Source organism: Cryptomeria japonica, chromosome 4 (assembly GCF_030272615.1).
Source record: "Cryptomeria japonica chromosome 4, Sugi_1.0, whole genome shotgun sequence".
Taxonomy (NCBI): domain Eukaryota; kingdom Viridiplantae; phylum Streptophyta; class Pinopsida; order Cupressales; family Cupressaceae; genus Cryptomeria; species Cryptomeria japonica.
Genome location: NC_081408.1, coordinates 418,847,679 through 418,861,579, shown reverse-complemented (window position 1 = coordinate 418,861,579; position 13,901 = coordinate 418,847,679). Strand labels below are relative to the sequence as shown.

At 34.8% G+C, this 13,901-nt stretch overlaps 1 protein-coding gene across 1 annotated transcript in view; it reads right to left on the bottom strand.

Annotated features, from left to right (window-relative positions):
* The window catches only part of LOC131030810 (transcription factor MYB3R-4), a 96,870-nt gene that overhangs the window by 18,601 nt on the left and 64,368 nt on the right, over positions 1-13,901 (bottom strand). The window contains exons 9-10 of the mRNA XM_057961728.2: positions 11,938-12,055; positions 5,894-6,157 (exon numbers count right to left, since the gene is read on the bottom strand). Coding sequence (XP_057817711.2) covers positions 5,894-6,157; positions 11,938-12,055 — 382 coding nt within the window. The remainder of the gene's footprint in view (positions 1-5,893; positions 6,158-11,937; positions 12,056-13,901) is intronic.

The window sequence follows — 13,901 nt, the reverse complement described above, 5'->3', positions numbered from 1 at the left end:
ATCTCAACATGTAAACCGATTGTCCTCCATTGCTTCTTTGATGGTCTCCGCTGAAACTTCAAGTTGATGTCAAGTTATTCCTGTATATACCGGTTGTCTACATGTACCGGTTTGACACTCTCTAAACCATCATAAACAAAACTTCCAATACCGGTTGCAATACAAGTAACTTTAGAAGTAATATCGGTAGACAATGTGAACATGTGTGTGTGCATGTTGCAACAATGACAACATATGAAGTCATTCATTACAATCATCATCAAGCCAACAAACACAAGGTCTATGTAGAAATTTGTCTCTCACCAAGGTGGCATTTTTTGTGACTAATGGAAAGACATCAACAAACTCTCTAAAAATACAATGATCATCAAGATTATTCTCTAACTCGTTCTCTATTTTGTCACTAACTGAAATAGAAAACAACTAACACCCCTTTCACATACACCACTTAAGATGCATAGCAAAAATCATGCAAATAGAAATAGGTCTCTACACTTTTGTGATCTCAGCTCCAACATCATGATCATCCACACACCAATTGCCTTTCAACAACAATTTATCTTAACTCAATGGGAATCAAGCAAATCCATACACAACACCACTCCATAAGAACCCAAGGGAATACTTTGAAGGTCCACTAGTGTAGCGAAGGCTCCATGTCCCAACTCACAATCACTACATGTACTGCCAATTTGGCACTTAAATCTATCTCCACCTCCCACCTATCATTCTACTCAAAAGCCACTAACGATGGGACCATAAAAGAATCTGATGTCTTATAGTTAAATAAAATAGTAAGTGGAATACCACTCATAAAACCTTGGGCTTGTATGATAGTGGCATGATGCTTAACATAACGATTCTCAACCGTTGCAAAGACCATATGAGACTTGCCCACTTCTCCTATGATCTTCTTTGAAGCACTTGCACACTAACCACCTACTACTGCAAATCCCAATGGGCACTCCCTAGCTAAGTGTCTTGCACCATCATATGCATAACAAGGCACTCTAGCTTTCACTTATGTTGGATTGTGTCTTGCTAGATTGTTGCATGTAAGGCCTACTAAAATGGAGTTGCCAACTCTAAAAGATTGTTGCATGTGAGCTGGTCCACACTATGTGTCAATGGTCATTGATCCCTATGATAGCCATGAGTTTGTCGTGCTCTAGAATGTCCACCCTATGATCCTTGCTAGTGTCTAGACCTCTAACACTAATGCTCAGACTTTTGTAAAGATCTAGGAGGCATCAACATCCTAAAGGCTAAAACTCCTATTTCACAAGACTGGGGGCTTGTGAAACCCATGATCTTGCTGATGCTAGTTACAATTTCATGCATGGTCACAAACATTCTTAGTCCTCCCTTGATTTTCTTCTATGATGTAGGATTTCTCCACAACAGCTCACAAGGTATCGAGACTAGTCAAATGAATAGAACCTACAATATTGGCTGGACCTCTAACAAATATGTTAACAAGAACCTTTTCATCCTCAAGATAATCCATGTACTATAGAAGCTCTAAAAAGTGACTCTTGCAATGTACCACTGTAAGCTCCCTTTGCTATAGGTCATGTAACTCATCTATTTGTTATTGATAGAAGTGCTCTTATAAGTATCTAGCTCTAAACCACGTTAGGAATGTGTCCATGTCAATGTGTCGAACACCAAATGATTCTTCCACTCCTTACACCACCAAGTAGACACAATGCCTCTAAGAAGTGGACTACAAAATAGGCCTTAGATTGCTCTCATAAGGGTGCAACTTAAAGCATTTATCAAGACTAACAATCCATGAAAAGTAGATCATCTGCACCACCCATAGATCTTGAAAAAGGTAGGTGGATACAAACATAGAAACTCTCTAAACTAGTCTCATGTATCTCAAGAAACCCTCCCTATGCCCCCACATCCTCCTGTTGTCCTCGAGGTAGCGGGTTGAGGTGGACTAATTCCACACCATCCTCATCTAAGCACTCTAATAGAACTTGTGGAGGATATTGCTCCACTCTCTACACTCTAAAGCGTGCTACTCCATAGAACTTATGAATGATCTACATGAGAAGCCTCTAGTGCAAGTGATAGCCTATCCTAGACTACATCAATCAACTATTGAAGCACCTAAATAAGTTGTAGTCTAATATTTGGTGGTGGCTCCTATGTGCAAGCTCTAACAATGTTGGCTACGAATGTGTCACTCAAGAGAACGCCATCTCAAATGTGTAGGCACAAGAACGACCTCTCGTAGGTATAGGAGACATCCTACAATTAGTAAGATGCCAAGGTCAAATCAAAAAGGTTTAATGCATGTACGCAAAGTTTGCAACGTTGAAACTAAGTTCTAATACCAAGTATTATGTCCATGTGTAAATATGGGCATAATGAAGAGATCCTCTCTTCAAATTTGCAAGAGAAGCTCCCTAATTTAATCTATTGTAAAATCCAAAACAAAAACAAGCCTACTAATATGAACACTTTGCAATCTATTCTTTAGGGGGGTTTCATAAGGATAAAATAAATAAGCAAATTTGACCTATATGTTTTGATCTTAAAGATTAGAGCATTATACTTTGAAGAACTCCTATTCTCACCACCAAAGTTTCTCAATTTATTACAGCTAAAACAAAAGGTCTAAAACAGAGATTCCTAGAGTTGTATCAACGATTAATTTGTTCTTGAAGAAACATAACGCATGGTAATAACAACACCTAGAAGAAGAATGGATGAAGACAATTTATTATCACAACACACTAAAAAAATTTAATGGATTTGAAGACTAATGGCACACAAAGTTAAGACAAATATTCTTATTAACTAAATTCTTCCTTAAAAAATTACAACACTTGGGATTGGAGTTTAATGGAAATCTTTACAAAATAAGCAAGCTTCAATTTCGTATTATTTACACAAAAGTCTCCAATGTAACTTTGAACTTTAATGAAAGTTTTTGCAACATACATCTAGCATCAACTTCCATTACATTTAATGTATAATGACATATATTTATAATTTTCCAACAATAACTTCTTGAAGCTTTAAAAATAATAAAAATAACTGCTTTGAAAGCAATTCTATCTGCATCCTCTCAAAATAATATAAAATACTACTTTCTTTCCATTTTTTGCTTCTCATCTTGAGTATCCATCTAAATCAAGGGGTTTGATCTTCTGGTTTTGTCTTTAATTTTCTTTAACCGATCCTCAGCCTTGGCTCGGGTGTCACTTTGAATAAAGAGCTTAAATTTGATAATTTTTCTCCTTTATTTCACTTTATTTTCCTTCCATTTTTCTCATAAGTGCATATATTAACTGGACGCCAATTTTTCTTTTTGTAATTTCTATCTTTGTTATAGCAAGAAATACATGTTATTTTCTGTCCAAAAGAAATACATGTGTTTTTATTTTTGTTTTATTATGATTGTCATCAAGGATTTTCTTATGTAGACACAAATAATAGACAAGGCCAAAGTACTTGGAGTGCTTTTGACGAGTTTTCAATTGATTTTGTAAAATTTTAATCTTTCATTAAAATTGCTCCATTTTTCCCTTCTCGAACTCTACACCATTAAAACCTCTAATTTTGATTAATCTTCCATTATTTTACTACCACCTGATACTGTTTTCACCTGATGAAGCTTGAATATACATTGCTGACCCTTTGCAACTGCCATCTACTGTTTTTCGCCTAAAAGGAAAAAAACCAACCATTTAAAAATAGAAAGTTGTAATTTTCAGGCTTATCTCCTAATTTCAAGACAGTGAAAAAGCAAAAACAACTTTTTCTAAAAATAGAAAGTATGATCTCTAAACTTCACTGAAAGTGCATGTCTTAAATATTGAACCCTCCAAAGTGGCAACTTTATTTTTGGAAGATGGTCCCATATATGATTTTGTCTCAATGTGCAAGAGCTGATTTTCCTTAGCCACAATCCTTCTTGCATGTGCCTACCATCTACCATCACAATCTTTCTTTGAACTTCACCCTTTCTTTACTTTGTTGGTGTTGGAGTCTTCTTCGAGACTCATAGCTCGATAATCTTCATGACAAGAAACTTGCATAAATTGCTACAGACCTAGATAGTTAACATTGATGTGACAAGAATGACCTGACATTTTGGCTACACATACAAATCAATCTGTAAGTTTTTTTACAGGTAAGCTATTTGGGTATCATCATTATCCACCCACATCAATGTTAAGACATGGCAATTCAAGGTGAGGAATCCCAAACCTGAGTACGAGGCAAGTTTGGCTAGGCCGGGGCATCAATTTGAAAATTTGGCAATTCAAGGCTTGTAAATCAAACTCCTGAGTCCCAAGCATGTACTTAACAAGATGCCTTTATAATATTACAAAAGAAACAGCCAAAAAATAGCAGTTACCATAGGGAAAAATAAAGAGAAAATACACTAAGTCATTTGGACTTTAAAAAACTCAAATGAACTTTTAAACCATATTTTCTAAATCTCTTCACTGCCACTTTTGTTCTGATTTTCCATTAGGAGAGGGTGGGATTGTTCATTTGCAAGGGTAGAATATAGTTTGAAAAATGGTGGTTGTGTGCATAAAAGGAGCTGACATAAGTGGTTGTCTTTCCTTTAAAGAGATTTTTGAACATTTAGAAGAGGTAAAAGTGAAAAATCCTAAACCAGCCCTTCTTTATTTCTCTCATCCCTTCAAGAGTTATATTTTCATGGATTCCAAATTTAAAAATCTAAATGGTAAAAAGTTAAAAACCATAGGTTTTATGGTTTTTTATCTACTTCCTTTTTTAAACCTGGCATTTTATTTAAATGTTTTGCTTTCTATTTCTATATCTTAGATTCCTAAGTTAATCCTATCATTGTCTTCTTCCTCTCTACTATGTAGGTTATATAGTTTTAAGAAATTCAAAGCAACATAGAAAAAAGTTCCCTTGACACATGGCGATTCAGTTGCATAAAAGGAGCTGACAAAAGGGATTGGCTTTCTTTTTAATAGCTCCATCTTTCTTCTCTTACTCTTTATTTCTGTTCTTCATTGCTCAAGAACTTTTTCTTCCTAAGAATTCTAAATTTAAAACCTAAAATGGAATGAAGTTAAAAACCATTCTTTTGCTATTGATTTTTATCTTTTTCCTATTCTTTCTTTTACATAGCATTATTTTTTCCATATCTCAGATTCTTAAGTTAACCTTACCATTGTTTTTCTTCTATACCATGAAGGTTTTATAATTCTAATTCTTCATGTCACAAAGTAAAAATCCCTTGCTAGAAAAATAGCAATTCAGATAGTTTTGTGGTGCCAAGTTTCTAGGAGGCATAAATCATCAGAAATACCACCCTTTATATTGTTCACTTCAGGGATGAAATGGGCAAAAAGACAGAAAATAAGAAAGGGCAATGTGCCAGAATACTTTGATCAAGTAATCAATCTCTAATTTACTACCAAATAATGTCAACACTTCAAGCAATTTTACACAATCTATTTTCTTTAGATCATATTCTAACCTGTTAGGACTGTTTTGCAGAAGTTAATTTGTTCTAATTGGGAGTTCAATCCCCTTTACGATATTGATGATCCATAGCAAGTCTATAATATAAAGGGTCAACCAGCAACCAAATCGTAGAATCAGTCTACAATAATCATTTGTTTGAACAATTATAAATGGCTGGCTACAATCAATTTTAAATAGAAAACTATGTAACTTATATTCAAGTTAACAAGATTAGGATTATCTTATCAATCAGATAAGCTAAAAAATATATCATATTCAAATGGATCCATAAAAGAATTACGCTTTTAATAACTCTCAGCAAAAACAAAATCAATTTTAATGAAAATTATATGCAAACACAACAATACTTAGATCGTAAATAAATCATACAATGAGCAGTGTAATATCTGTAACGTACCGAAAAGCAAGTTGAAAATGGAGATATGCTCTCTCCTCCAAAATTACCATCCAAAGAAAACATGTTTTCTTTACAACTTGATTCATCCTCAGCAACCGTGTCCTTGACATTCGGAGTTGATTGGTTAATTATGAAAAGAGGATCTTTAGCAGGATCAATACCCAAAATCTCTTCTGCTTCCAAAAAAGCAGAAGAAGTTTGCTCGTTAAGATGTCTGATCAATCCAAGGGCATCATCATCATGGTTTATAAAGATTCCCATCTCCTACAATACCAAGTCAAATATTAGACACTTCCGAGCCCTCCCCAACAAAATCATAATACCAACAGCCAGCAAAGCAAACTCTAAAAATTATAATCACAAATAGCATGCAAAAAAAACTCAATAATAAAAATTTTAAGGTTTTGTATGAAGAGCAGAAAAATCCATGGATTAAAAGAAGTAACATATAAAATATGAAGGTAATCTTACCACACAGACTATTTTTCCTAACATGGCTTGCTAATTCAAAGTGCTATTCCACATTCTATTGCGAGCAAAAGCATGCTATTTGAATCTCAATATTTCTTAAACTCTATATCGAAACATGCAATCAACTGTTTGCATTATCAGTTGATTTATTTAATTTCCTCGATTTCTTAAGCAATAAGGAATAATAATTTACTGCAGTTCACCCAGAAAAAGCATCGTGGGAAAATCCCCACTAAATGGTTTATGATGGCCAATTTTTTAATTGCGAATCACTATTTATTTTCAAAATTATTAGACTAACCACTGCAAGAAATATGATGCTCTTGGAATCTAGTATTGAATGTCAGAACCATGCCACACAGTCAACCCCTCTAATTTGAATAAAAGAAAACAACAACAGATAGGGATATTCTGAACCAAACAATGACTCTCACACTTTCTTCCTGTCATATTCCAAAATTCATAGCTTGAGCAGTTTCAGGCTAATTGCTCCATAAGGTGCAAACTCAAGGGCTCACTTTTGACAGAAAGTCAGAAGATGCTAAGAACTTTTAGGCTCTCAACTGATAGGAAAAGGAGATCAAAGATCAACGAGATATTTGCCAAAAAAATTAAAATATCATCTGAAAGGTTAAGGTGTACTAGTACTAGAGAAAGGTGGAAAGAGACACTTTGCCTAGAAAACACTCCCCTTACTTTATCATCCAAGCATCTTGCATTGTTTGGGGAGGAAGGTTTCAATGCATATTATTGCTTCACTGCTTTCACTGCCCAATAAATAATGCCTACCCTTGATAGAATTACCCTTTCAAACTGTGGGACGGTTGCTACAGTGCCACAAATGTGACCCACTGAGCTTTTAGGACTTTTCTTATCAGCAGAGAATTTAAGAGGTTATAAGTGCCTCTTGCAAACTCAAGAAAAAACAAGGGATGAGCATAGGATTCCTACCATCCCATTTCCTTCTATTCCATGTCTTATTTCATTGCTCTATCTTTCTCATCTAGCTGGCCATTGTTTGAGTTTCACTACCACTGCTACTTGATTTACCCTCTTTTTTTATTTTGTTTGGGATGGTGTTTTAAAGCTTATAAGTCTCCAAAGAAGAAAAATGAAAATATTACTCCAAAAGTGTGTTAATGGAAACTAAAAATTGAGCGCCTAAAACCATTACATGCTCCCCAAGCTGCCCCGACTCAAACAGCTGTAAAATCTGCATTAACAACTACTTCATTCCACCTTCTAAGGTGCAAAACACTTCTCCAACTGAAAAAGAGGTGCATTTATGTTGTTGAGCTGCTCTTCTATTGTACTGTGCTACTCTTCTCCTGTGTTGGGCTGCTTTCAGAATGCTGAAAGACAATCATATATAGGCATGAAGGTTTAGACCTTAAGAAGAAGGTAGTGCCAAGCATTTACCAGTAAAAGTGTATGACAAGAACTACTCTTCTTTTCAATCTCTAATGTGATAATCCCTGGTGAATTCATAAACTTCTGTGCATCTTGGGCTGGAGAATAATCAAGGGAAATAGCCCAAAAGCATCTGTAGCAAAGGAACAATGTCCCCTCTGTTTCAGAGATGGCTAGAAGAAGGTAGGTCCAACCATTTACCAGTCAAAGCATCTGACAAAAACTACCTTTCTTTTCAATCTATAATGCGATACCCCCTGGTGGATTCATGGATATCTACACATCCCACACTGGAGAATAATCAAGGGAAATAATCCTCAAACATCTGTAAGAAAGGAATGATTCCCGTGTTTTAGAGATGGCCGGAGACAGAACAAACCTGTCCTATGACCAGGAAACACTGGAGATAATCATAAACATGCATGAAGATATATGCCGTGTGAAGAAGGTAGGGCCAAGCATTGACCAAAAAAAGTGTTTGAGAAAAATATGTTCATTTTTCAATCCCTAATGTGACGTACCATTGTGGACCAAGGCACATATGAGCATCTCCCACTAGGAGGATAAGCAAGGAAAACACCCCTCAAACATCCCTAAGCAAGGAATTGTGTCCCATGTTCCAGAGATGCCTGGTTGCAGTACAAGTCTGCCCTCTGAATCTGAAACACGGGGCATAGGAATCACATCAAGTAATCTCACTAAAACATCCCCTACTGAATATTGGTTCAGATAACTAATGCAAAAAGACTGATCATGTGTGTCATGACTATTAAGCTTGTCCCAAATGGCAATATCAAAGAACTATAAGTCAAAATCACCAGTTCTCAGTGCAAAACCTACAATACATGTTTACTTAAAGCAATGATATAATAGATGTAGTCAAGCAGTTTAATACAGTTCTATATATTTGTGTCTTCCAAAGGTGTTAAATGGTTGTATTTAGCTGTCATCAGTTAGTTCCGCCAGTTGATACACTTGAAAGTTATTGCATTTAAAGAGTTATTACAGTTGTAAAATTTTGCATATTCAGTTAAAAATTGCTTTAGTAAAGAAAATAATCAACCAGAATGTATGTTGTGGCGAATCTACAAAATTGGCCCAGATTTTACACCCAGACTATATTTTATATGAAGCCGTACTTTCTTACTTTTCAACAATCAAGTGCAACCATGTTGCAGTATGGTGCTCATCTTCTATAGATATATCCTAAAATGGCCTTGATCAGGCCTGCAACTCATCAACCATGTTTCCAACTTATAGAAAGAGGTTCACAGAAATTATAAACAACTTTCTAAGAACCCATAATGGCATCACCAAAGCCTTCATTATGACATCATAACTGAATTGTGAATACTTATACCAAGTGTAGAAGAAAAAAGCTTGCATAACAAAAGTCCCACATAGCATTCAAAAATTAAAATCAAAAGCTTTCCTATAATATCTATTGTGCCTAACTTTTATCAAGAGTCAAGACATCCATAATATGGCATTTGTAAATATTTATTATTTTCCCCTTTTGGCTGGGTTAATTCAGTAACACCTCCTAACCTGTCAACCAGGTCCAAATCATTATGCATACACATCACATCATTATATATTTACTAATGCTACAATTTTTGCACATTTCCCCATTTTGTCATTTGACCCTTCAAATTTGCATCTTAAGTTTGTCCTGCTCTCCAAAACTTCAAATTTTAAGATTTTAAAAAGGGAACATTCCCTCAACTACTCCGATTTTCAGTCCTGTGGTACCCAATTTTGTGGCATGAAAGTAGTGAGTTGCTGGTGTTGCATTTTGCAATAGGTGTTTTTTGACTGGCAGTGGCTGAATGGTGACAGTGCAGCTCAATGATTTGCATGATGATGATTTGTGTGGGCTTCACAGAGGCTAAGAGGCAACAATGGGCTAGCAGCACTATCACTCTCCAAGAGCCAATGATTGACCAAAGGTCATTGTGCCTTATAGGAGTGCGGCCACAGGGCTAGCCCAATCTACCAAGGTGGGTAGCATGAACTGAATCAATGGTTTTACAAAGCACCTAGACAATTCGTTCCAAAAACTAAACACCACAGGTATTGTATTGCAATATTACTGGGAAGTGACAAAAAACTGCCTCATTCAAATGATCAACAAAGAAATAGGATCAATTTTGACATTGCACAAGGCAAAAATATTAAACAAGGTTAGGGCCTGCTGTAATGTCCCCATTTTTGAGGCAGAATAATTAATTAATTTAATTAATTAAGTTGTCCCAATTAATGATATTTCTTAAGGATAGCTTAATTGATTATTTTAATTAAAAGTATTAAGTTAATTATTTATAAAGTTATCAAATAAATAAAAATTAAAAGCTAACTTTATATTTAATTAATTTAATAAAGTGACTTAAATTAATATTATATCATAAAAGTCACTTAAAGTGAAATAATATTATTTCTAGAAGCTTCTTGAAGATGGATTAAAAAAGTATAAATAGAAGGGGCAGCTAGACATTTGATCATCCAGGATTTGATATTTGATTTTGAGATCTTGTGTGGAGAAGGAACTAGTTTGGGTTTCTACCATTATTGGGCCTTTGGGAACGGAAACTCTCATAGGTTAAGCAATTTTGAGGCTGTGAAACTATCAGCTGAGATTATTGCAGATTGAGAAGGATAACTCAGTCCTTCCATTGGAGCTTAATTGGTGGCCAAGGGCCAAATACTGCTAGGGTCCGATTTGGAGAACATTGGAGACATTTTGAGGTTAGGAGTCTTCATCAATTTTACTACCTAAGAGCTGACTGCATCTATCATTTTCTGAGTTCTCATCACAGGTCATTTTCAGACTTTACATCAGCTGGAGGAATACCACGATTTTGTTCATATGACCTCATTCGCATGTTGTTCCTTTGTGGGTATTTGAGCATTCATCTTGGGAGGTCCTAGCAATCATTTTGGAGTATCTTGGAGGAGCTATTAGCTTGCTGATAATTAATTCCAGGGGTCTGATAAACTGCTGCTAGGGCATCACGGAAAACATATTTTATTCATATCTTCACTTGGAGGCATCCTTTGGTTATGGGTATTTGAGGAATCAATTGCTAATGTCCTTGCAATCATTTTTATACCAATTTGGAGACCTGTTATTGCTGCATTTATTTATTTTAAAAGTTCCCAGGCAAGAACAGGGGCGGCATATGTAGAGGCATAATTCGAGCTTAAGGAAGATGTTTGAGGACTGTTTGGTGGCTGTCATATCATCATTAGTAAAGGCGCTGCAATAAACCAGATTGAAGGTTAAAAGACAACTGTTTGTCAATATTCCCTACACATTTCAGCCATATAACAGCAGGGGATATTACACCTACACCAATATTTTTAAAATCTGCACATTTAATCCATGAAATAGCATCTAATTCCAATACTGATGATTAAAAAAAAAAAAAAAAGAATCTGTTATTTTATACTAAGTTATCAGCATGTTCTAGATGAGACGGGTAAAGTTTCAAAATCTTTTGGGTAACCAAAGGAGATGAATGGCTTACTAAGTTATTATTTAGGAAATCAGAAAGAAAATAATGTAAACAAAACAATTGTCACATTAGCACTGCTGAAAATATAAAATGATTACAGCAAGAGTTAACGAACCACCATGACCATTTGAAAAACTATTTCGATCACTTCTAGAGAATAGCTAAGAACTTAACTGAACAATGAATATACCATTCTAATAGGATACAAATGCCAAGTATATAAAAAGTGTCGAAAATCAACAAAGCAATGGCAATATTCAGATTACACTTATCCAAGGTTAATTATTTAATTCCAATGTGGGTTGAAGCACATTGATTGTTTTCTACAGTTGTTCCATTCAACATTATGTCATGTTGAACAACAGAAGCTGCACTGAATGACACAAATATTAACATGACCATTTAGAGATATAGTTACTGCATTCATTAGAATCAAATAGAACATTGATATTCTCCATATAAGAAAAATATGCAAAGTTAAATACAAAACCTCAGTGAGTCGCAAAAATCTGAAGGAACAAACATTACATGTAACTTCTAGAAAGTTGAAGTTAATTTCAGCAGCACAGTAGTTGTCAATATATTTCCATTTTCAAAGAAAATACAAACTATTATCTTCACTAGAGACAAAAGAGGTTTGAATTTTACCTCAAGAATTACATCTGCAGCATTTCTTGGCACTGATATAGATTGATTATGATTCCATGATGACTTCAATCCATCAGGTGAACTAAGACCTTTGTCAAGATCAGCTACACTGCCACCTCTAGAGAAAAATGTCGCGAAGTTTAAAACATATGTAGCTGTAATCACTTCAAAATTCTAAACATATATAACATTTACTCAAACAGAAATTAATAATTTTACATGATTAATTTACTCCATCTCACTACAAATGCATCTAATGAATGCATAATCCCTCTTCAATGTAGCCAACAAAGGTTTGGAATGGGAAAATAGTTACATAGAATCATAATGAGGATCCAAATAAATTTTAATACATGATTAATTTTGCTGAAGATAATGTGTCTTCTTCTGCTCCTTGTTTAGTCTTCCTTCAACAGGAGTAACTAATTACTTTTTAAAATCTTCTGGAAGTTGTATACTTCGTGTCATGTAAATCTGATGATAGGCAGACACAACTATAATGTCTCTCTTACTTTCTAAAACAATTAAAGCAGAAACAACTTTGACATTGATCATGTCAACGCAGTTGAGAAATAGTATCCATAACAAGTTTAGTAAGTAATTAATTTATAAATTGAAACACACAAATTATCATTACTGTAATCGTCTTTCAATAAGTATTCAATTTACAAATGAACAATAATTGTTGTCTGCATGCTCTTTGCAAGCTTTTCTACTATGAATTGCTTTGGCATTCCTTCTGTTTGTATTCGTTGTCTTGAAAGAACACATTGCAAGAACCAAAGATCTGTCACTGCAAAACGAGTGTTGAGGTACATCTATTTTTTCTTGACAAGATATGCAGATGCAGACTATGCAAGTTCTCTAGATGACAAGAAATCCAATTCAAGATTTGTATTCTCTTTTGGGATTTGGTCATATATCATAGAGAAGTAAGAAGCAAACCACTATTGTTCAATCTTCAACTGAAGTAGAATATCACATGGTAAATAAAGTTGTTTGTGAAGTGATATGGTTATGTCACATATTGACAAGAATGAGTATACCTGAGAAACAACTTACAATTTTGTTTTGCGAAAAACAAGGGGTGTCGAAACTTATTTTGTTTTGTGACAATCCAGTCTTCATGAGCACACAAAACACATTGAGGTTCAACGGCATTCAATTCATGAGCATATTCAACTCCAGTATTGTTCTCCTCAAAAATAGCATGCCACCATTTTCACTAAATCTCTTGCATTAGTAAAGTTTGAATGCTTTTCAACACTCCTTAACTTGTTCTCTTGAGAAAATGATGTAATAAGGGGGGATTGTTAGAACAAGAAACACATTACATCATGTAAAGGAAGGTTTGTTAATAATAATAGTGTTAATAACTAGTCAGTAGATGATCAAGATGAATGGTTGTTTATCAATAGACTATCTATATGCATAGATATTTTTCCTATCAATAAGCTGTTTTGCTCTTTGCCCAATACTTTAAATACTCCTTGCCCAAAGCAATCAGCCTAGTCAAATTATTTTCATATGCATGTGTTTGTACTCGTACTCTTGATTCAACCAATCCCTCCTTTCATTTTTTAGTTAGAAAATTATGCTCTTTTGGCTTGCAATAGCATAATTTCCATCATTTTGTCCTCTACCATGTCAATCATATTGACATTCTTTCCTAAAATTGCTACTAACAATTCAAGTCATTGTAATATCCTAGCCCACATCATTGGCAGAAGTCTTGTGCTGTTCTAAATGGTGGGACAATCTTGTGCATTTATTACAATTACAACATGGTGCTATTGGCTGACCTGAATAATCTTACAAGAATGAAATGTGCCGATTGTTGTTGTCTTGGCATCTTTTATTGATGTTTCTCTGATTTCTAGAGCACTTACGTTTGTCCTTTACTAATCTAGCTATTCTGGGTCTTGGGCATTGTGAAAAGCACGTCAAAACTCTTCTTGGGAAAA